The following is a 23,253-nucleotide window of genomic DNA, read 5'->3' on the forward strand; positions in this document are numbered from 1 at the left end:
AAAGTGCAGGGATGTGTATCAGGAAGAATCATTTATGAATGTGGGTACATTTCTTCCTTTCACTATGGAAATATATGAAAATGACCCATTATATCACTGTGAATAAGTTCCAATGGAGAGAAAGCCCTCCATACATGTACCTCCCCAAAATTTCTTATAAATTCTTTCCAAAAGCACATCCTTCACCAACTCCATCAAAAAAATGACATGAAATTCAGTTCACCATCCTCTGTTTACTATGGTGTTACATGTATATGAATACTAAGCATTCAAACCTTTCATGCAAAATACTGCTTTCCTTATGTATGTAGCAAGCTCAGGTCTTTGCGACCGGAGCCACGTCGGCTCAAAAGTGACCCTTACCTTTTAAAATATCTATGCATTTAAGAAATAACTATGTATTTAAAGAGTGTAGAATTCATAAGCTTCGTTGGCTTGGGGATTGTACAACGAATATTGTTCTCTGTAATAATTCTTCTCATACTCTGATTCAAACTAAAGATTCTTCAAGAAAATATGCCGAGCGATTATTCATCATCAGGTAATGTTTTTAACAACCTGAAAGCCCGAGAGTTGAACGGGAAAACTAAGGCTTTGATCCCAAACACATTTCCGGAATATCATCTACAAGCATTCAAGAACCCTCCGCAGACCTCCTCTGTAAACGACATTGTGATAGCCGCTGACATTATATTTGTTCTCCACGGTGAACATGATCTTATTCCATATCTACGACATGCAGATGGAGAAATCGCACCTCTTACTGACGATAATGGGAGCCCTGTAATAATGGGTTCTCCAGATATAGTGGACTTCGTCTGCTACAATAATTATAATGATTCATTGTTAATTGTTGTTGGTGGGTATGCGCCTAAAATTTTCAACAGTATTCCAATTTCATTGATAATAGCAGGACAAACTACAGCATATACAAGGCATTTCCCCTCAGATTCAATATATTGTTGCGATTTTGATATTCCAAATTGCAGGGGAATGATTTATATTAAACAGAAAAAACTATTCACAATTTTCGAATTGAAAGAGTACAAGAAGTTGTTTACCATACCAGATGACAGTGGCACTGCTTATTTACATTTTGGGTTTTTATCTTTTTGTAATAACGAAATGGTAATGTATGATTATAATTTTTCGAGTGAAATAACATTCAAAATCTATTCTAAATTCGATGGGAGACTCCGCAAACAAAGTTCTCTCAGTTCGTATCCTCAATATTACGTTGAGTTCATTGCACTGTGTGGCAGGGATACGCTACTTTTGCAACAAATGCAAATGACAATGCAAATCATCAATATAGCTTCTGAAAGCTCTGAAGTTATAAAAACAACAGGAATTCAAGTACAGTGTTGCCCATACTATCTCGATAAAAGAGAGCAGTTTCTATGTTATACGATAAGTAACAGCCTTCACATTTGTAATCTACAAGGGGATATTTTGTTCACATTCCAAGAAATTCAGCTATCTCGTAGTCTTTTTAGCGGTCCTTACATTACCAGGGCACAAGATATTTTGATTTGTACTTCTGATAAGCATAGTGGTACTATCGATGTTTTGAACATTGTTACAGGAGAACGCCTGGTAAAGATTGCAACAGATAATTCTGAAATCAGAGAAGCCGCATTGAGATGTACGAGTGCATTGGCATATGACGAAAGGACTCGTGAATTTTTCACCGGCAATATCTTTGGAATTTGTTGCCGGTGGTCGAACAGAATCCTAGAAGATATTGGAGACGGATCACTACACACTTATTAGCATGCTTAATTTTTAACATAGCAAGAATGGAAAAATTAGCAATCAAGTTCCATTATTCCATTTTTTTTCTTGAAGTTAGGATAAATTTTATTAGTATAAATATGATAGAAATATGAAAATTTTATAATTTCACTTTTATAAAATATCTTTTTGTGAATTTTTATTATTATGTAAGTAGATGTTATAAATTTGAATTAATATTTTTTTTAATTTTAAACTAAATTGAAATTTGTTGAATAGATAATTCTAAAATTTTTCTGTAATTTCAAATAATTATAAATATTAAAATATGATAGATAGAAATTACTAAGAATAAATATATTTTCTGGATAATAAAATTAAAATTTATTTATCTATTATACTAAATATATGTTTAAGCTTAATAAAAAATATCTAACAACATAATTATTTATTGCTGATTCGCAAGAAAAATCATGAAGAGTTGTCCAAAAAAAAATAAGTACACTTTAGTTTTCAATTATTTGTAATATGACATTTATAAAGTAGAGAAGAACAATGGACCTAAGAAGCTTATATTAGACAAATAGCTAGCTATATCGATGAATAGATACAATAAATCCTATGTCTTGATTGCTGTATCAATAAGTGATGAAGTGAACCACTAAATTGTTCTCATTACCAATTCTTATGTTTCTTTAAAGAAGTTAAAACAATTATGTGAATTAAAATTAGAACTAGAGCTAGTGTTTAACTTGGAGTTAAAAGATGATGACCCATAGTATTGGTTTTTAATATCAAAGTTGTCATGTATGAAATAATAGGAAATTGGGTTGAAGATTTATCTTCCACTTATAGCCTTCATTAAGGTGCTCCACCCTACATACTCTCACTATATTGAATCCTTGTAAGTTAGGGACTAGCTAGACATTATTGTGTTTGAATATTTTATGGAAAAAGTTATGGAACATGAGAAATGCTTTGAAAAGTCAAAAAAATTTGTGGATGATTACAAAAAGATATATAAGGTGTACTTGTTGAAATATAATTATGAAAGCTTACAAAGATTAATACCTTCCCTTTGTTTATAGTTTACAACTTTTACTATCTCGTTTACAACTTTTACTATCTGGTTTCAGTGTGTTATTTGGTAAGGCTTTTAAAATCAAAATTCAATGCTAATGAGATCTTAACATTAAACCTATGCAAAGTGATCAAATTTTAGAGATTTTAGCCCTAGGTGTTAAACCGATTTCATTATACGATCTAGTTCCTTAACCGAATGTTTATTGGTGTATTGGTATACATAATTAGTACGTTTGACTTTTTATATCAATAGTGTTTCACAAAATTCAATGATAGGTCTATACATATTCATGATAACATAAAAATACAATAGAGATGATTAATTATGATTATTAATTATTTTAAAATAAATAAATCAAAAATTAAAATAAATATAAACTCATTCAATCATTAATTACTGGCATATTTAAAAATATCACTCATTTAAAGTAACATGTTCAACGATCACTCATAACCTACGAATGTCTTCAACAACTTGCAGAAAGCTCGAGAGTTGAACGTGAATGCTAATGACACATCCTCTCCCTTAGATCTACTACAAGAGGAAGCAAAGATGTTTTTGCATTCTTTTCCTTAGATACATGGTTAGTGGAAGTAAACACTCTTTTGAATAAAGATCTAGTAGTTTATATCCATTTATATCATGTGGATATCTAACAAAGATGCGCTATTTTCGTTTATTAGTGCCAAAGCTTTCTTCTTTTCGAAAGAATGTGGGGTCATGCTTTCTTCTTTTCGAAAGAATGTGGAGTCATGCTGGAGATACAGAAATACATAAATGTGTCACTTTTGTTTGCTTGCCACTCTATGCTTCAAAAGGTGTTTTTGTGTTTTTCAAATAACAAATTTGTAAGATAATCAGTAAGGAGCGTAGATCGATTGATTCATCCCACAATTTGGAATAAAGAGACCTTGGATGCAACATATATCTATCCCGGATGTGTTCCTCTCAATTACCCTATTATGCTATGAAGTGTAAGAAACTATGTTGCAACTATATTCCTAATTCCCCAAAAAAATGATAAACATCTTTTTTGAGATACTCTCCCCATTAGCTGTATGGAGTATCTTGATCATCTATAGAGACTACTTTTCTAAACACACTTAGAAAATATTCATATGCTTAGACACTTCAAATTCGAGTTTGAGAAAGTATACCCATGTGTATAATGTGGAATATTTATGAATGTTAGTACATATCTTTTCTTGGCTATGTAAAAATATGGAAATGGCCCCATTATATCATTATGAACAAGTTACAAGGGAAAAAAAGGCCCTCCATGAGTGCATCTTCCCATAATTTCTTCTAAATGATTTCACCATCATGTGTTCACTATGACTACACACATATATGAAACTTAAGAATTCAAACCTTTCATGCCAAATACTCCTTTCATGATTTTCTTGTGTCGGTAGTAAAGCTAAATTTGATTAAGAAAACAATTCACAAAAAATGTACTAATAAGAATGGTTATGTGCCTTACAACTGAAAATTTGGAGTTATCTTACATGTCATATATGCTCACCATAGTTGGGATGAATTCAACTCTTCTTATGCTGATATGCCTCATTTGATAGAGAGAATTGATTGGCATATAATGAAAGGACTGAGACATTTTATTGGTAATGTTTTCAAAATTTTCTAAGAGTGTGGAGATAGATCAAATATCTCAAATTTAATAGCTCAATGAAGGAAGATGATTAACAATACTGAAGAAAAGGAGTTGGATAGATAATATTTTATCAATTATCTTTCTTCATGAGTTGCCTACTAAATACTCCTGGCATCCTTAGATTGTTTTAGTTTTTCTCCATCGTGTGTTTTACAAAATCGTTTCCTTCCCTGCAACTGCTGCTTTCTATATTATCAAGGAAAATAAATGTTAATTTTAGGAAGATTTTATATTAATGGTGTAGTTTCTAAATTCAATTAAGAGTAAGATTATTGCAAATAGATTCTAAATACCAAAACTCCAAAGGCCGAAATTGATTATGTGACTTGCTTTGACATATAAGTAACCCATCCATAGATTTATGACATTATTTATGTGGCCACTATCCAAATTATTATAAAGGTCCCTGATAAACAAAAGTCATATCACCATAAGGAATTTTATTTGTTTTTAAGCATGCTTCTTAATCAACATTGAGGGAAAGTTGATTAAAAAAAAAAATGCAGAACATTTGTGTGTGGTTTTGGATGTATATTCATTGTTATTTTTAAAATCTGGTGTAGTTTGTACATTTCTTATCAATTAATCATCACATCAGAACCATAATGCTCTACGAGGAGGAGGAGGTTCTAGTTAAGGGTGAGAATTTGAAAATTGGAAAACATATCCATCATTCTAGTTTGAACTACTTTATTGAATATTTTACTTAATTTTCAATTTTTATTTTTTATTTTTTATGATGTTAAGAGTTTATAATGGTTTCATATAATTTCATTCGTAGAGGTAGGTTCTAACTTTTAATTTTAAAATTAGGATTTAGGGTATAAATTTTATTGACATTTATTTCATGAATACAAGAGAAAGTTGTGAAACTCATAAATTTTATTTTCTAGATTCTTATGCTAGTTTAGAAAAGTTAAAAAACTTGTAAGAATTACTTTTACACTTGGAATTTATGTACTTGTTAGTACAATTGCTAAACCTATAGTTGAAGGATTATGCTTGGCTTCTAAGGAAAAAACCTAACATTTATGACACAAATGCCATTGGAAGGAAGATATATCTTCCTCTCATAGCCTTCATCAAGGACCTCCACCTACACATATGTTTGTTAGATGATTAGTTAACAATTGAAATTGATTAGTGCTTACTTAACCCTTAATAATGACTTATAATTAATAAATTATATTTTAACATGATTATTTAATATATTAATAATGTGTTCTCCAAATTTAGTGGACTTTGTCTGCTACAATAATTATAATGATTCATTGTTAATTGTTGCTCGTGGGTATGCTCCTAAAATTTTCAACAGTATTCCAATTTCATATACAAACTACAGCATATATAATGCATTTCCCCTCATATTCAATATATAATTGCGATTTTGATATTCCAAATTGTGGGGGAATGATTTATAATAAACAGAAAAAACTATTCACAATTTTCGAATTGAAAGAGTACAAGAAGTTGCTTACCATACCAGATGACAGTGGCACTGCTTATTGGCATTTTTCGAGTGAAATCTCATTCAAAATTTTTGGGAGATTCTGCAAACAAAGTTCTCCGTTCGGGGTATCCTCAATATTACATTGAGTTCATTGCACTGTGTGGCAGGGATACGCTATTTATGCAACAAATGCAAATGACAATGCAAATCATCAATATAGCTTCTGAAAGACCTGAAATTCAATAAGTAATAATAAGTAACAACTTTCACCTTTGTAATCTACAAGGGGATATTTTGTTCACATTCCAAGAAATCCAGCTATCCAGTAGTCTTTTTTACGGTCCATACGTTACCAGGGCACAAGATATTTTGATTTGTACTTATGATAAGTATAGTGGTACTATCGATGTTTTCAACATTGTTACAGGAGAACGCCTGGTAAAGATTGCAACAGATAATTCACACAGTTCTGAAATCAGAGAAGCTGCATTGGGATTTACGAGTGCATTGGCATATGGCAAAAGGACTCGCAAATTTTTCACCGACAATATCTTTGGAATTTGTTGCTGCTGGTCGAACAAAATTTTGGAAGATATTGGAGAAGATCACAATACACACTTGAATAGCATACTTAACTTTTAACATAGCAAGAATGAAAAAATTAGCAATCAAATTCCATTATTCCATTTCTTTCTTGAAGTTAGGGTAAATTTTATTAGTATAAATATGATAGAAATATTAAATTTTTATAACTGCACTTTTATAAAATATTTTTTTTATGAATTTTTATTATTATGTAATTAGATGTTATAAATTTGTATTAATAATTTTTTGCAATTTTAAATTAAATTTAAATTTGTTGAATAGATATTTCTAAAACGTTTTTGTCATTGCAAATAATTATAATTATTAAAATATGATAGATAGAAATTATGAAGAATAAATATATTTTTTGGATAATAAAATTAAAATTTATTTAAAGCACACGGTGAGCAGCAATGGTGACTAGGGTTTAAACGTGTCCTCACTGGACTCTGAATTCCCTGCCACGGCATGCCTGCAAATTTTAGACCACTGTCAACTAAATCAGACATGACCACAGCAGACAGATCATAAGGAATCGACAGTAAGCAGAATGTCGCCCTCACAGGGGGGCGACGAAGCGCCTCCCCCACAATGCGACGGTCAAAAGCAGAAAGGCGCAGCTACAGTGAATGAGACGGACGAAAATAGCAGCCAGAAGGAAAACAGTCAACACAGAAATGACGAATCGACTAAGAATGAAGAAAATACGGCCAGATCATCCACATGCAGACCAGTAGCTACTGACAGACCCAAGGTGGAATTCCCCAGTCACAGAATCAATGCCAGAATACAATATATGAAGGACCATGCTCTGATCGGTAAATTTATCGGTATATGGCCAACAGAGAAAGCACTCAGAAGCTGGATAAACACAAAATGGAATCCAAAGGGCCACATTACCTTGCACCTAGGACCTAAAGGGTTTTTTACAGCAGTCTTTAACTACCTGGAAGATCATAACAGGATTCTAGACAGAGGGCCTTATTTCTTTAACTCTGCAGGACTTTTTCTCAAAGCATGGGTTGAAAGATTTAACCCGGACAAGGAAGATCTTAGTTATGCTCCAGTCTGGATCAGGCTATATTTGCTACCATGGGAATATTGGGAAGAAAGCTCACTACAAGAAATCGGAAATACACTGGGCGAGTTCTTCAAGGTGGCTGAGGATACAAAGCTCTGCAGATACACTTCATATGCCCGCATCTGCATCTATATGGATCTCAAAGAAGCTCTGCCAGATATGGTAAGTCTCCTGCATGAAGATGTTGAATGGATCCAACTGATAGATTATGAACATGTTCCGTTTAGGTGTAGGAAATGCCATAATCTTGGGCACCTTTTCAGAGATTGTCCCTTAAATAAGAAAATGCCCACTAGCACAAATGCAGATAACCAGGAACTTGATGGTTTTACAAAAGTTGTCAATCGTCGAAGAGGTAATAAAAAACCCACTACCAATGGTAAAATAAATCAGGCCAACAAAGCTAAATCCTCAAAACCTAATAGCTTTGAGATCCTCTCTAATCTGGATACGCAAGACCCAGCTCAAGAAATGCAAAAGATCAAAGACTTGATCAAAGAATTACAAGCGGGTCCTTCGCAACAACCAAAGGATTCTCAATCCAACAAAATGCTCAACATCTCTGAATCTGACCCGCAGGCAGGGGTTTCTCAAGAAATGGAAATGGATACCCCAGAATCTCCAAGACACTGAAGGAGACAGAGGAAATCTTACCAGAGACCCAAATGATGGAAGAAGATCTTGAGAAGATAGATATAGGAGAACTGGACATTCTTAGTCTGGAACTAGCATGCAAGACCGGCAACTTTGAAAAAATACCAGACAGGCAAGTGGACAAACTAGTAGAGGTCTTAAAGAAGGCGCACAAGAAACATTCTCTAGGGGTTCAAATTGGTAGCCCATGGGATGGCAAGTTCATCACAAAAGACAGTAAGAAAAGGGGAAGAAAAACAACCTTAGAAAGGACCATCAAGATAGGAGAAGTGCTAGTGGAGTCAGGCCGATATGCGAAGCTGACCAAGTACTTTAACATCCACCCTAATCCTTCTCAATGAAGTTGATATCCTGGAATATAAGAGGGCTCAACAGCCCCAGGAAAGGAAGACTCTTAAAAAACATGCTTATGCAGGAAAAACCCAATATTCTTTTTGTGCAAGAAACCAAATGCAGTATGTCAATTTTGGAAAAGATAGCAGCAAAAGTTTGGCCCGGAGGGCAAGTCACAGCAGTTGATGCTCAAGCGGCCTCTGTGGGCTTAGCAATTCTTTGGGATGCAAGAGTAATACAGCTTAGTAACATACATGCAAACAAGAACTTTATTTAGGCAATCTTCCATTTAATTGGAACCAACACTCATGGTCATCTCACTAATGTTTACTTCCCACAGGATACAAATTCGAAAGAAGAGATTCTGGAACACCTCTCTACACTCAACTCTAACAGATACCACCCTCTTTGGATAACAAGAGGAGACTTCAACATGATTGCAAGAATGGAGGAAAAGCAGGGCGGCAGAGATAATGGAATCAGAGATGGACACTTACTCAAAGATTTCATCCAGTCAAACTGGCTAATAGATCTCCCTTCAAATAGTGGCCTATTGACTTGGACCAACAAAAGAGAAGGAGCACAGCATATAGCCTCAAGGTTAGACCGTTTCTTAGTCTTGGATAATGCGCCTTACCTGGGAGGAGATCTTATAGCCTCCATACTGCCAATATCAGGGTCAGATCACTGGCCTATTGCACTCTAATGGCATCGGCCAGGTAATAATACTAAACGCCCTTTTCGTTTTGAGACTTTCTGGCTAACTCATCCAGACTTTAATGAATTTGTTAGACAAACCTGGCTCAAATTCGATCCCACAGGGGGATCCAAAATGGCCATCTTCCAAAAAAAATTGAAATTCCTCAAAAGAGAAATCAAACATTGGAATCATACCACCTTTGGCAACATTTTCAAAGCTCAGGACGTTCTCAATCAGGAAATGAAGCTAACTCAGCAAAAGATCATTAAGGAAGGACGATCTGAGGAACTAGCAAAACAGGAACAAGCTATTGAAGATCAACTTCTCAACAGAGCTCAACAGGAGGAGCTTCTATGGCGACAGAAATCACGAATCAGATGGCTTAAGGATGGCGAAAAGAACACAAAGTTCTTTCACAAAACTAGGGTGCAACGCAGAATGCACAATCTCATCTCCCATATTCAAAACGATCAAGGAGAAAGAATTGAGACGCATGAAGGCATTGAAGAGAATTTTCTCAGATACTTCAAGAAGGTCCACCAAGAACCCAGTACTGACAGACTTCCAGCAATAGAGAAAATACTACAGCAGATACCCAAATTGATCACCGAAGAGCATAATCTCCTTCTCCTCCAACCAATCCAGTTGCACGAAGTAGACAGCGCTATCAAGCAACTAAAAGCAGGAAAGGCACCAGGCCCTGATGGATTTACCTCAGATTTCTTTCACCATTTCTGGGATCTCATTCAAATAGAAGTATGGCAACTGGTTGAAGAATCTCGAGCATTAAGATGGATGTACCCTGGGCTGAATGCCACATTTATTTCTCTTATCCCCAAAACAGAGGAAGTCAATATGCCTGATAAGTATCAACCGATAGCTCTTTGCAACATCATATATAAAATTGTTTCAAAAGTTATTGCTACTCGGCTGAAACCTCTGCTCCCCCTTATTATCTCGCCAGAGCAATCCGGTTATGTGGAAGGTCGTCAGATCATGGATGGAATTATTCTCACCCATGAAATAATTCACTCTCTGAAGCAAACTAAAAAGCCAGGTATGTTGTTAAAAATAGATCTATCCAAAGCTTTTGACAGTATCAGTTGGTAGTATATTCAAAAAATTCTTAATGCTTTTGGCTTCGATCCTTCATGGACCAGATGGATCCTCAGCCTTCTGACTTCTTCTTTCTTCTCTGTACTCATCAATGGCATCCCCTCTGATACGTTCCGTCCTTCTAGAGGAATTAGGCAAGGGGATCCACTTTCACCGTTCCTTTTTGTTATAATTGCTGAAGGATTGGGCCGCAATATTAAGTCTGCTATTGTCTCCCGCTGTCTTAGAGGTCTCTCTTTCAATAATTCCCCCTCCTTCTCCCATCAGCAATTTGTGGACGACAATATGCTTTTTGGGCACCCATCAGTCCAAGAAGCTCACCTTTTCAAAGATATCCTTTCTACTTTCTTGGATGCTTCTGGAGCCCTTATCAATCGGGTTAAATCCCAAATTTTCTTCTTTAACACTCCTGTGTCTACTCAAAGATCGATTGCCCGTATTTTAGGATTCACTATAGCCAGCCTCCCTTCCAAATATCTAGGCGCTCCCATGATAGCCTCGGCCCTCAAGCACTCCTCATGGAGAGACCTTCTAGAAAAACTCGAAGCCAAACTCTTCTTATGGACTCACAGATCTCTGAATATGGCCAGTAGAGTTGTTCTCATCAAAGCTATTCTCCAATCCATGCCTCTTTACCTCCTCTCCCTTTTGGCGGCACCTAAATGGGTTCTCAACGCTATAAAGAATCTACAACGCAACTTTCTATGGGGCAGCTCGGGCCATAACAAAAAATGGGCTCTTGTTAAATGGGAAAAAGTTTGTCTTCCTAAAAAAGCTGGGGGTATTGGGATAAGAGATCCTGAGCACAGAAACAAAGTAATGGGCGCAAAATTATGGTGGCGATGGTTAGCTCATCCAAATACTCCCTGGGCCTCTATATGGACGGCAAAATATGAAAGCAACAGCCCGATTGAAGACAAAATCTGTATGTCGGAACTCGGCACTGGATCTACAATTTGGAATTCAACCATCCAACACAGGGACCTTATACAACAACACAGCTTCTCCCAAAGATCGAGGATATTTTGCATGATCTCCCTCTACCAATGCAAATAACCCATCCCCCAGTAACAGTCAATCAATGTTGGAGTTCATCAACCAACCAAAAATACAGGAAATGGAAAGAGACCGATCAAATCATAAGGGAGGAAGGATACGAGATAACCCAACAATCTCTCTCTGATGAACTAAAAAAGAGGCAAATTCCCATAGCAGCAGGAGCGGATATACTAATATGGGGATATGAAGAAAGAGGAACATTCACCACCAGGGAGGCTTATAAAATCATTACTAAAGACAAGATCATAAAAGATAATTTATGGGACCAGATTTGGAGCTCATCAATTTGGCCAAAGGTATCCACCTTCTTATGGCTCCTTTCTGATAACAGAATTCTCACATGGGATAACCTCCGGAAAAGAAATTTCCCAGGCCCATCTATTTGCCCAAACTGCAAACAAGAAGAAGAAACAGCTACTCATCTATTGCAAACATGCCACTTGGGTAGGAAATTATGGGAAAAAGCCATCCTTCGGTGCCAAAAAGAAAGCCGGGTACAAGGAGATCTCAAAGCAACACTACGCAACTGGAAGCAGTCACCTTATCATAGCAGGCTTCTCAACTCGCTTTGGCAGCTCAGTCCGGGTCTCCTAATGTGGAATATCTGGAAGGAGAGGAACAGGAGAATCTTCAAAAACCAAACCCAGACACTTGAGCAGATATGGACTATATTGCATAAAAACATCAAGGAATCTCTTTCCATCCAAGACTGGTCATCAGAAGACTTCCCAACGGATCACAAAGAAAAATCAATATGGGATAACTGGCAAATCACTCTAAACCACAAGCCTAATTCTCAAAACAAACATCTCAGCAGGCAAAAAATGTTAACAAAATGGTCCCCTCCACCTCGCAATATGTATCAGCTCAACTTTGATGGGGCCTCCAAAGGCAACCCTGGAAAAACAGGTTATGGTGGGGTATTCAGGGATCACTTAGGTACCCCACATCTAATCTACTTAGGCTCCAAAGGATGGGATACCAACAATTCGGTGGAATTGGAAGGACTCTGGCAAGGACTCACTCTGGCTCAGGAACACAGATTCTTTCCCCTTATAATAGAAGGTGACTCTCAAATCATTATCAATATGGCCACAAAACTTCTACAAGGAGCTCCAATCCACAAGATAAGTAACAGTTGGAGAATGGCGCAAAGACTGGAACTAATAAGACACTGGCTTTCTCAATACCAGGCAACTTCCTTCAAGCACACAGTAAGAGAAGGAAACAAACTTGTAGACTTTTTAGCCACTATTGGAGCAGAACTGGAGATGGATACCTATTCAGGCTCCACACTCAGCATAGCTACTGAGGAACAACTCACTGAATTCAAAAATTTAGTCGAGAAAGACCAGCCTCATCATCAGGCAGTTTACCCGGATGCGGGTGCTCCTCGTACGCTTGCCCAGTATGCATAGTGCCCTCACACTCGTTCGCATTTATGAATGCAGATCACACAGCAGAAGTTAGATTTTGGGTTCTTGAGCGATGTGAAAATGATTCAGTCCAGCATTAATGGTTGTCAGTTGAGCGCAGGGGCATTTACGTCTCTTAGTTGGCCAGCCATGAGGACTTATGGCCTTAAAACGATCCAGCTCCTCCCCTGCCTTGGGCATTTCCTATCTCTGAGCACTGTTAAGTCTGTTCACAGGTTTCATTCCCCTGGTGTCTTCAGTTCGTGTCTCCCCTTCCTCAATACTCACCTGTTCGGCTCTCCTAGTCGTTGGCTAGTGATTGAAATGCCTCGGCACAGAGGAATATCGCGCAGAGGGGGTTCTTAAGCTTCCAGAGGTCGAGCCCCGCCCTCCCCTTCTCAGAATGTAATTCCCATCTCTTCTGCTTGTCCGTCTTCACCCCCCCCCCAATCCAACCCGCGAGATCCCAAACACCTCCTTTCAGTCCTCCCGTTTCACCTTTCGTAGTCGACTGAACAGGCCTGTGGTAACTACCACTGTTACCATTCTGATGGCGGAAGAGGAGGAACAACAAGATGACCCGGCTATCTCCTCATCTACTCAATCTCCGGAGGAGATTCTGGCTCAGGGAGAATTGGAAGGAGCGGCGCTCATTGCCGAAAACATGCAGGAGGACTCCCCTGCGGCCGAGGATACCACCCGTCAAAGGATTTCGACTCTGGAAGACGCTCTGGTTTGTGGTTCTGTACAGCATGATTGTGGAGTTCTTCATCTAGTAACTCCTACTGAGGGCGGAGCGGAAGGCATTGAAGAAGCAGGCTTTGTAACCTGGGTCGCCTCACCAAGCAAGCCTGCTGAGCAGGACACTTACCCTCAGGCCCCGCATGATTAACTGCCTCCTTCAAGCAGTCCGGTTTATTCGACTCCAAGGTTTAAGTTTTGACTTCAGAACCTCTGTTACTGTCTCTTTTTATAATCTGGTTATGCTGCAAGTTTCTGTTGGTTCATATCCCGACCTTATCAAGGTTTTTTGGAATTCTGGTGGCTGTCACCACTTTTTTGGAAAGCGTGTTGTGCGCATTTTCGCCGCATAATCCTGCTGATGTACTCGTTCTCTTAAGCGCAATTTTGTCTTGCAAGGAGAGGTTAACTAGAAGCAGCTCTTATCATTACAGTAGAGGGATCTTCTATCCATGTACAGCTGCTCCTTTCTGGGTTCTGTTTTATTCCCAATTTGGCAAAAAATCTCCAGATACTGCTGTCGAGGGCTGGTTTACACCCCCTCTGAGGTTGTGACCTCACTGTAAATACCTCTTTTTTTCTTATTAATAGAAATAGTCTTTATTCAAAAAAAAAAAAAAAATTAAAATTTATTTATCTATTATACTAAATATATGTTTAAGCTTAATAAAAAAATATCTAACCATGGAATTATTTATTGTCGATTGGCAATGAAAATCACGAAGAGTTGTCCCAAAAAGAATAAGCACACTTTCATTTTCAATTATTTGTAATATGACATTTATAAAGTAGATCAGAAGATTAGTGGACCTAAGAAGCTTATATTAGACAAGTAGCTAGCTATATTGATGAATAGCTACAATAAATCTTATGTCTTGATTGTTGTATAATAAGTGATGAAGTGAACCACTAAATGGTTCTCATTACAAATTTTTATGTTTCTTTAAAGAAGTTAAAACAACTATGTGAATTAGAATTAGAGCTAGTGTTTAACTTAGAGTTAAAAGATGGTGACCCATGGTCTTGGTTTTTAATATCAAAATTGTCATGTATGAAATAATAGGAAATTGGGTTGAAGATATATCTTCCACTTATAGCCTTCATTAAGGTGCTCTACCCACCTTAACCGAATGTTTATTGGTGTATTGGTATATATAATTAGTACGTCTCACTTTTTATATCAATGATTAACCATCTTAATATATTAATGTTTCACAAAATTCAATGATAAGTCTATACATATTCATGATAACATACAAATAAAATAAAGATGATTATTTATGATTATTAATTATTTTAAAATAAATAAATAATTAATAATCATGAAATTTCGTAAGAAGGTACAGAAAGAGGATGGACTGTAGTTTTCTTTTATATATTTTTCAGAGTCAAAGGTTGAAACAGTGACACGTGGCACTTCATACAAGTTCACTCTACTGAACTAGTCTATAATCAGGTCACTGCGGGAGATTGTGCATAACTCTTTCTTGGAGAATCCAATTTGGATCAGACTATTGGCATTGGAAAGAGGACATAGAAGGCTACTACAGGTCACAATTTCAGAAGTGGATGATTCAAAATCACAAAGATACATCAGATTCAATATCAGGCTTCTACAAAGTAAAAAAAAGGTGTGTAATTTTTTTTTAATTTTTTCATAAGCTTGGTTTGAAGGAATTCAAAGGGCATAGTAAAGCATTATTATCGGTAACTGATGCCCCGAGGAAAGAAAATGCAAACACCTAGTAAGGAACCTAAAAGCTCTAGCATGACTCATGAAGAAGAGGAAGAAATGCTACATGATATATCAAAATTACAAGAACAAGTGCAACAAATGTCACGCTCACAAAAGCTAACAGATGCTAAGATAAATGGCGTGGAATCTAAGATAAAGGGCGTGGAAGCTCAGGTGAATGGCATGGATGCTAAAATTGATGGCATGGATGATAAGATGGAAGAATTGAAGATAAATATGAATACGTTGCTACAAGAAATGGTCACTAAGGGTGAAAGAGTACTAAAGGAAACTCATGATGAGAACAAAAGAAATGTTAATCATGATTCCATAGACTCTAATGTTGGATCGAAGACTCGCCATGTTCCAAAAATCGATATGAGGAAGTTTGATGGAAAGGATCCCGCCACATGGATATTACAGATGGAGCAATTCTTCGATCTCAATAATGTGCAAAACACACAAAAGGTACGTATGGCAACTTTATATTTGGAACCAAATCAGTTTGTATGGTATCAATGGCTTTGTTCTCGTAAACAATTTATCACTTGGGCAATTTTTACGGAAGAATTGATAGCACATTATGAGGATACAAAAAGCAACACTTTTTTTAGCCAATTGATAAGTCTCAAACAAAAGGGTTCAATAATGGAGCACATTGAGGAGTTCCAAAAATTGAACATAAGGGTAAAAGATATTCCAGAGGAGCATAGGATTGATGTGTTCATAGGGTCTTTAAAGGATAATATCCAACATGATGTGCGCCTTTGGGAACCTGATTCATTAGAGAAGGCATTCAGGTTAGCAAGAAAAATGGAAAGCAAAATTATGGCAACTAGGAAGCATACCATTCACAACTATAAAGACGGAAGTGTTGTTGCCCATAGTTTCCACAACCTACAAGGTTGACACCACAACAATTGGAAGAAAAAAGAGCAAAAGGGCTTTGTTACAATTGTGATAGCAAATACACAAAGGGTCATAAGTGTGGTGAGAAGAAATTATTCTACATAGATTGTGAAGAGGAAGAAGAAAAGGAGCAAGAAAGGTCAAAAGAAGAGGATATATTCCAGGAACAAAGCCTAGATGAAGAACAAATAAATCCGACCATATCTTGTAATGCATTGGCGGGAATTACCACTCCTCAAACCATCAAGATAGAAGGACAAATCAAGAAGAAAAAGGTAATAGTGTTGATTGATTCAGGAAGCACCCACAATTTTATTCATTGTAGGGTAGCAAAAGAATTGAATTGCTTCCTATATCCAGCACCAGAGTGTCAAGTGATGATTGCAAATGGAGGAACAATAAATTGTTCTGGAAAGTGCCATAATATCAAGCTATCCATGGGAGAATATGTATTGACTAGCCCAATGCTTTCCATTCCAATGGGAGGTGCTGATGTTGTACTAGGAGTCCAATGGCTACAATCCTTGGGTACAATAGCTTTTAATTTTCAAGAACTTTTCATGAAATTTTCTGTGGAAGGAAAGGAAGTTGAATTAAGGGGTATTGCAGGGAAACCAGGAAAGATAATCAGCTCTAATGGCATGACAAAGCTTCTAAAAAAGGAGCAAAGAGGTGTAATTGCACAATTATGTTCGCTAGATGTTTCCACATTGGAATCATCTATTTCTCCAGATCTCCAAAAAGTCCTGGACAATCATTCCAAGGTATTTGAGACTCCCAAAGGTCTCCCACCTATGTGTGATCATGATCATGCTATTCATCTGATTCCAGGAAGTGTTCCTCCAAACATCAGGCCGTACAGATATCCATATGTCCAAAAAAGTGAAATTGAACGTATGGTTGCAGAAATGCTAGAGGCTGGTATAATTCAACCGAGTCAAAGTTCTTTCTCAGCTCCAGTAGTATTGGTGCACAAGAAGGATGGATCATGGCGCATGTGTCCAGATTATAGGGAGCTCAACAAGCTCACTATTAAAGATAAGTTCCCCATTCCTGTCATTGATGAATTACTGGATGAATTGCATGGATCAATTTACTTCACCAAGTTGGATCTTCGTTCGGGATATCATCAAATCAGAATGAAGATTGAAGACATTCCGAAAATGGCATTTAGAACTCATGAGGGTCATTATGAATTTTTGGTCATGCCTTTTGGCCTTACCAATGCACCTTCAACATTTCAAGGTTTGATGAATTCAATTTCAAACCATTCCTTAGAAAATTTGTGTTGGTATTTTTTGATGATATACTAATCTACAGCAAGTCTTGGAAGGATCATGTTGAACATGTTGACAAGGTGCTACAACTATTGGAGGAGAAACAATTATATGCAAAAAGATCCAAATGTTTCTTTGGAGTCCAGGAGGTGGAATATTTGGGTCATATTGTATCTCATGAAGGAGTTAAGGTAGACCCTAGCAAAATTAAAGCCATTAAGGAATGGAAAATCCCCACATCCATAAAGCATCTGCGAGGATTTCTTGGGTTGACATGGTATTATCGCAAGTTCGTTAAGAATTATGGGAGAATAGCAGCACCTCTAACAACATTATTGAAGAAAGATTCATTTTCATGGACTCCGGAAGCAACAAAGGCCTTTAAACATCTTAAAGAGGCAATGTGCCAAGCACCGGTCTTAGCTACACCGGACTTCACAAAAACCTTTATTGTGGAATGTGATGCTTCAGGAAATGGAATTGGTGTTGTTCTAATGCAAGATGAAAGACCCATTGCTTTTGAAAGTCGTCCAATCAAGGGAAAGTTTTTAAGCAAAGCTATTTATGAGAAGGAAATGTTGGCAATACTCCATGCACTTAAGAAATGGCACCCTACCTAATGGGAAGACACTTCAAGGTAAAAACAGATCATGATAGCCTTAAATACTTTTTAGAACAAAGATTATCCTCTGAAGAGCAACAAAAGTGGGTCACAAAGATGTTGGGTTATGACTTTGAAATCATCTACAAAAAAGGGAAGCAAAATGTGGTGGCAGATGCACTCTCAAGAAAGGATGAGGATATGGAAGCATTGTTGTGTGCCATTTCTATTATCCAACCAGATTGGATAAACGAAGCAAAGGAGGAATGGAAGAATGACGAAGAAGTGTGGGCACTTATTCAAAAGCTACAACAAGATTCTAGTACTTCTGATACATTTAGCTGGAAAAATGATTCGTTATGGTACAAAGATCGCTTATACCTCTGTAAGAATTCCCAGCTAAAACAAAAGATTCTTATGGAATTGCACACTTCTCCCTTAGGAGGGCACTCAAGATTTTTAAAAACTTACCACAGGGTTAAGAAGGAATTTTTTTGGGATGGCCTTAAATCAGATATTCAAAAGTTTGTGGCGGAATGTTTGGTTTGCCAACAAAATAAAGTTGAAACAATTAAGACACCGGGTCTATTACAACCTTTATCCATTCCAAGCCAACGTTGGGAGGACGTTTCAATGGATTTTATCACAGGTTTACCCAAGTCTGAGGGAAAGAGTGTCATCATGGTGGTAGTTGATAGAATTACCAAGTATGTCTTGAGCAGAGAAGGAAAGTAACAGAATCTTATTGAGCAGAGAACGAAAGACAACAGCAGGAACAAAAGAGAGAAGACCAAGAACTAATGAAACTGAATGTGTATCTGATTATTCGATGATGATTTCATTACATGGTATTCAATATAACCTATGAACAGCTACCGTTACATATAACTAAACTAACCGTAACCAAAAAAACTAAATCGGTTACAAAACTGTTTGACCAAGTTCGTTGTCAAACCAACAAACTCCACCTTGACAACAACTTTCCCATTCATCGTCTTTCCTGCAAGCCAAGAGAAGCTAAACACCACCGCAACTTCTCTACTGTAACTGGCTTTGTGAATATGTCTGCACAATTTTCTCGTGTGTGGACCTTTTTAAGAGCTACTTTTCCACCATCGATCACATGTCTCAGAAAATGATATCTCACATCAATGTGCTTGGTTCTGCTGTGATAGGCAGGATTTGTGGCCAAGTGAATAGCACTTTGACTGTCACAAAGTACACTCACTTTCTCCTGCGTCCTTCCGATTTCATCGAGCAAACCCTTTAACCAGATTGCTTCTTTACTGGCATCTGAAGCAGCTATATATTCAGCTTCGGTAGTGGACAATGCAACCGTGTCTTGAAGCTTTGACATCCAACTAATTGCTCCACCTGCAAGAGTAAAGACGTAACCTGTAGTAGATCTTCTTTTGTCCAAATCACCTGCATAATCAGCATCTACATATCCGCAGACTGATCCTTCACTACCACCAAAGACGATGCAATGATCTCTTGTGCCTCTTAGATATCGAAGCACCCATTTCACTGCTTGCCAATGTTCTTTACCTGGATTTGCCATGAATCTGCTGACAACTCCAACTGCATGTGAAATGTCAGGTCTTGTAGATACCATCGCATACATTAAGTTGCCTACTGCATTTGCATATGGTACATGAGACATATACTGCTTTTCTTCATCATCTCTAGGACTCAAAACCGAAGAAAGCTTAAAATGGGAAGCTAAAGGAACATTAACAGGTTTCACATTATTCATAGAGAACTTTTCAAGTACCTTCTCCACATACTTCTGCTGTGATAACCAAAGCTTACCATTTTTCCTGTCTCTGTGTATCTCCATGCCCAAGATATGTTTTGCTGCTCCAAGATCCTTCATATCAAACGCCCTAGAGAGTTGAGCCTTTAACCTGTTGATCTCTTCCATGCTTTTGCTTGCAATAAGCATATCGTCAACATACAAAGCTAAGATAATGAATATGCCATTGAAACTTTTGAAGTACACACAATGATCATACTCACTTCTTATAAAGTTCTGGCTCACCATGAAGGAATCAAACTTCTTGTACCATTCTCTGGGAGACTGCCTCAGACCATACAATGATTTCCTGAGCTTGCAAACTAATCTTCTGCTGCGACCTCGTACAAAACCTTCTGGTTGTTCCATATATATCTCTTCGTTCAAATCACCATGTAGAAAAGCTGTTTTAACATCTAACTGTTCTAACTCAAGATTAAGCAACGCAGTTAGTGCCAACACAGTACGTATAGAAACAAGTTTTACATCTGGAGAAAAAATCTCATGAAAGTCTATACCTTCAACCTGAGAATACCCTTTTGCTACCAGTCTCGCCTTATACCTCTCGATACTACCATCAACTTTTCGTTTCAGCTTGAAGACCCATTTACACCCAACAACACTTCTCCCTTCAGGAAGCTCTACAAGATCCCAAGTATTGTTCTTGGCTAGGGAGTCCATTTCTTCTTCCATAGCCTTTTTCCATTTCTCGCTATCTGTATCATCTATCGCTTCCTGATAACAAGATGGTTCCCCATCTTCAGTAACCAAAGCAAAAGATGAAGCAGCAGAATCTTCATACCTTTTGGGAGTTTTCTTCGCCCTTGTAGACCTTCTCAGAGCTACTGGTTGCTGAACTGGTTCAGAAACTTGCTCTGGTTCAGAAGCTTCAACGGCTTCCTTTGTGTCTTCAACACCTTTGTCTCCAGAAGTCTCTCCTTCCTTTCGACTGTCACCGAAAGATCTAGCCTCCAACTGAACTCGTTGACTCGGTGATACCTGTTCCTGTTCAATTCTTTCAACATTTGATTTTAACAAAGATGATTCATCAAATGTTACATCTCTACTAATAACTATCTTCCGCAATGTAGGATCCCACAACCTATATCCTTTCACTGCATAGTCATACCCAACAAAGACATAACATTTCGACTTTGGATCTAACTTTGAACGCTGATTTTTCGGAATCAGAGAATAAGCATCACAGCCAAATATCCTCAAATGAGAATAGTCACAAGACTGACCTGTCCAGACTTCTTCAGGAATTTTACAATCAATTGCTACTGAGGGTGATCTGTTAACTAAATAACAAGCAGTAGATACTGCTTCCGCCCACAACTCCTTTTGCAAGTTAGCATTGCTGATCATGCTTCTGGCTCTTTCCATAAGAGTCTGATTCATACGCTCAGCAACACCATTTTGCTGAGGAGTATAAACAGCAGTTTTGTGTCTAACAATGCCCTCATCCTTACAGTATTGTTCAAATTCAACAGAAGTGAACTCACCACCATTGTCAGTTCTTAGACATTTAATAGATTTGCCTGTTCTTTTCTCTACCATTACTTTAAATTGTTTAAACACATTGAATACATCAGCTTTCCTTTTTAGCAGATAGACCCAAACTTTACGAGAATAATCATCAATGAACGTTACAAAATACAAAGCACCTCCATATGACATAACAGGGGAAGGCCCCCACACATCAGAATGAATGTAGTCTAAAACATCTTTACTATTATGATTGCCAACTTTAAATCTCTGTTTACACTGTTTCCCATACACACAATGTTTACAGAAATCTAAATTCAAGGATTTCAGACCGGGAAGAGATTTACGTTTCATCAGTATATGAAGACCTTTCTCGCTCATATGACCCAAACGCTGATGCCACAGACGAGTACCTGCTTCTTCCTTTTCTGACGCAACCGCTGCTTCACCGACCTGAGTACTTCCTTTTAACCTGTAAAGATTTCCGACCTTCTCTGCCTTCATAACCACAAGAGCACCTTTGAAGACTTTCAAGACGCCATCCTGACCTGTAAACTTATAACCATCTGAATCCAACACTCCCAAAGAGATTAAATTTTTCTTCAAATCAGGTACATGTCTAACACTAGTTAATGTTCTAACTGTGTTATCATACATCTTAATCCTGATATCTCCCATCCCAACAGTCTGACATGACATATTGTTACCCATAAATACAGAACTACCGTTTACATTTTCATACGAAGTAAACCAGTTTCTATGTGGGCACATATGATGCGAAGCACCAGAGTCTAACAGCCAGCTATCAAAACTATGAGAGACATTACATTCAGGTGAAGTTTCATCTATCGTACACAAATCTTCAGCAGATAAAACTTCGTCTACAATACCTGAATCAGCCTGATTCGCTTCGTTCTTCAGGTTTTCGGATTCCTTCCGTTTCCAACAGTCCTTCCTCAAGTGTCCAACTTTACCGCAGCTCCAACATTTTGCCTTACACTTTTTGCCCTTCGATTTCGACCTGGAAGTTCCCCTTGGTTTGTCTCCTCTTTCCTTTGAGCGTCCTCTAGCAACCATGGCTTCTGATGCAGTTGTATCAGTGCTGGATTTCCTTCGTACCTCTTCAGACAGAAGAGCTCCCACGACTGATTCAAACTTCAAAGAATCAGCAGAGCTAAAGCTGATCGAGGTTACGAAGTGATCCCATGATTCAGGCAGAGAACACAGCAAGGTTATGGCTTTATCTTCTTCCTGTATTTTTACTTCCATATCTGTTAATTGACAAATTAGTGTATTAAAGACATTCAAATGTTCTGCAATGCTTGAACCTTCTTTCATTCAAAGACTGTATAATTGTCGTTTCAGATAAATTCTGTTAGTTAATGATTTTGTCATATAAAGGTTTTCAAGTTTTTCCCACAAACCTAACGCCGTAGTCTCTTCAACGATGTTGAAGAGAGCTTCATCTGCTAGACATAGCCGGATGGTACTGAGAGCACGGGCATCCAAGTCCTCCCACTCTGTAGTAGTCATGGTTGTGGGTTTCTTAGTAACCCCATCCAATGCCTTGTGCAACCCTTGTTGCACAAGCAGATCCTTGACCTTCAGTTTCCAAAGAGCAAAATTGCTCTTTCCGGTGAATTTCTCCACCTCGAATCTAGCATTCGACATCTTGGCCATTTTCCTCCTTCCTAGGGTTTCAGTCTTTAAAAAAAAACTAATAACTTCCCCAATTCAACCAGAAAGACAAGTTTCAAATCTTTTGTTCTCTTGCAAACTTTTCCTTCTACAGTATTTGTAAAAAAACAACACTCTTCTCTGCTG

At 37.5% G+C, this 23,253-nt stretch overlaps 2 protein-coding genes across 2 annotated transcripts; both read left to right on the forward strand.

Annotated features, from left to right (window-relative positions):
- Nucleotides 1-516: 516 nt before the first annotated feature.
- LOC149267208 (uncharacterized) lies at nucleotides 517-1,773 on the forward strand. The gene has a single exon (XM_089410494.1). It carries the CDS (start codon nucleotides 517-519, stop codon nucleotides 1,771-1,773), a length of 1,257 nt encoding a protein of 418 aa, XP_089266620.1.
- A 6,501-nt stretch (nucleotides 1,774-8,274) lies between these two features.
- Nucleotides 8,275-12,062, forward strand: LOC149267209 (uncharacterized). Its single transcript, XM_089410498.1, has 6 exons — nucleotides 8,275-8,567; nucleotides 8,717-8,825; nucleotides 8,934-9,271; nucleotides 9,386-10,350; nucleotides 10,591-11,254; nucleotides 11,765-12,062. Exons 1-6 carry the CDS (start codon nucleotides 8,275-8,277, stop codon nucleotides 12,060-12,062), a joined length of 2,667 nt encoding a protein of 888 aa, XP_089266624.1.
- The last annotated feature ends 11,191 nt before the right edge of the window (nucleotides 12,063-23,253 follow it).

Source organism: Pinus tabuliformis, chromosome 6, assembly GCF_031772625.1.
Source record: "Pinus tabuliformis cultivar Carrire ecotype Pingquan chromosome 6, CPIR1, whole genome shotgun sequence".
NCBI lineage: Eukaryota > Viridiplantae > Streptophyta > Pinopsida > Pinales > Pinaceae > Pinus > Pinus tabuliformis.

What these genes read in the sequence shown, in the direction of transcription:
- LOC149267209 (XM_089410498.1), top strand. Translation starts at nt 8,275, where the DNA reads ATGGAAGAAGATCTTGAGAAGATAGATATAGGAGAACTGGACATTCTT. An exon ending in TCCATACTGCCAATATCAGG is followed by an intron (nt 9,272 to 9,385) that starts GTCAGATCACTG and finishes TGAATTTGTTAG; the next exon opens with ACAAACCTGGCTCAAATTCG. An exon ending in GAAGCAAACTAAAAAGCCAG is followed by an intron (nt 10,351 to 10,590) that starts GTATGTTGTTAA and finishes TAATTGCTGAAG; the next exon opens with GATTGGGCCGCAATATTAAG.
- LOC149267208 (XM_089410494.1), top strand. Translation starts at nt 517, where the DNA reads ATGCCGAGCGATTATTCATCATCAGGTAATGTTTTTAACAACCTGAAA.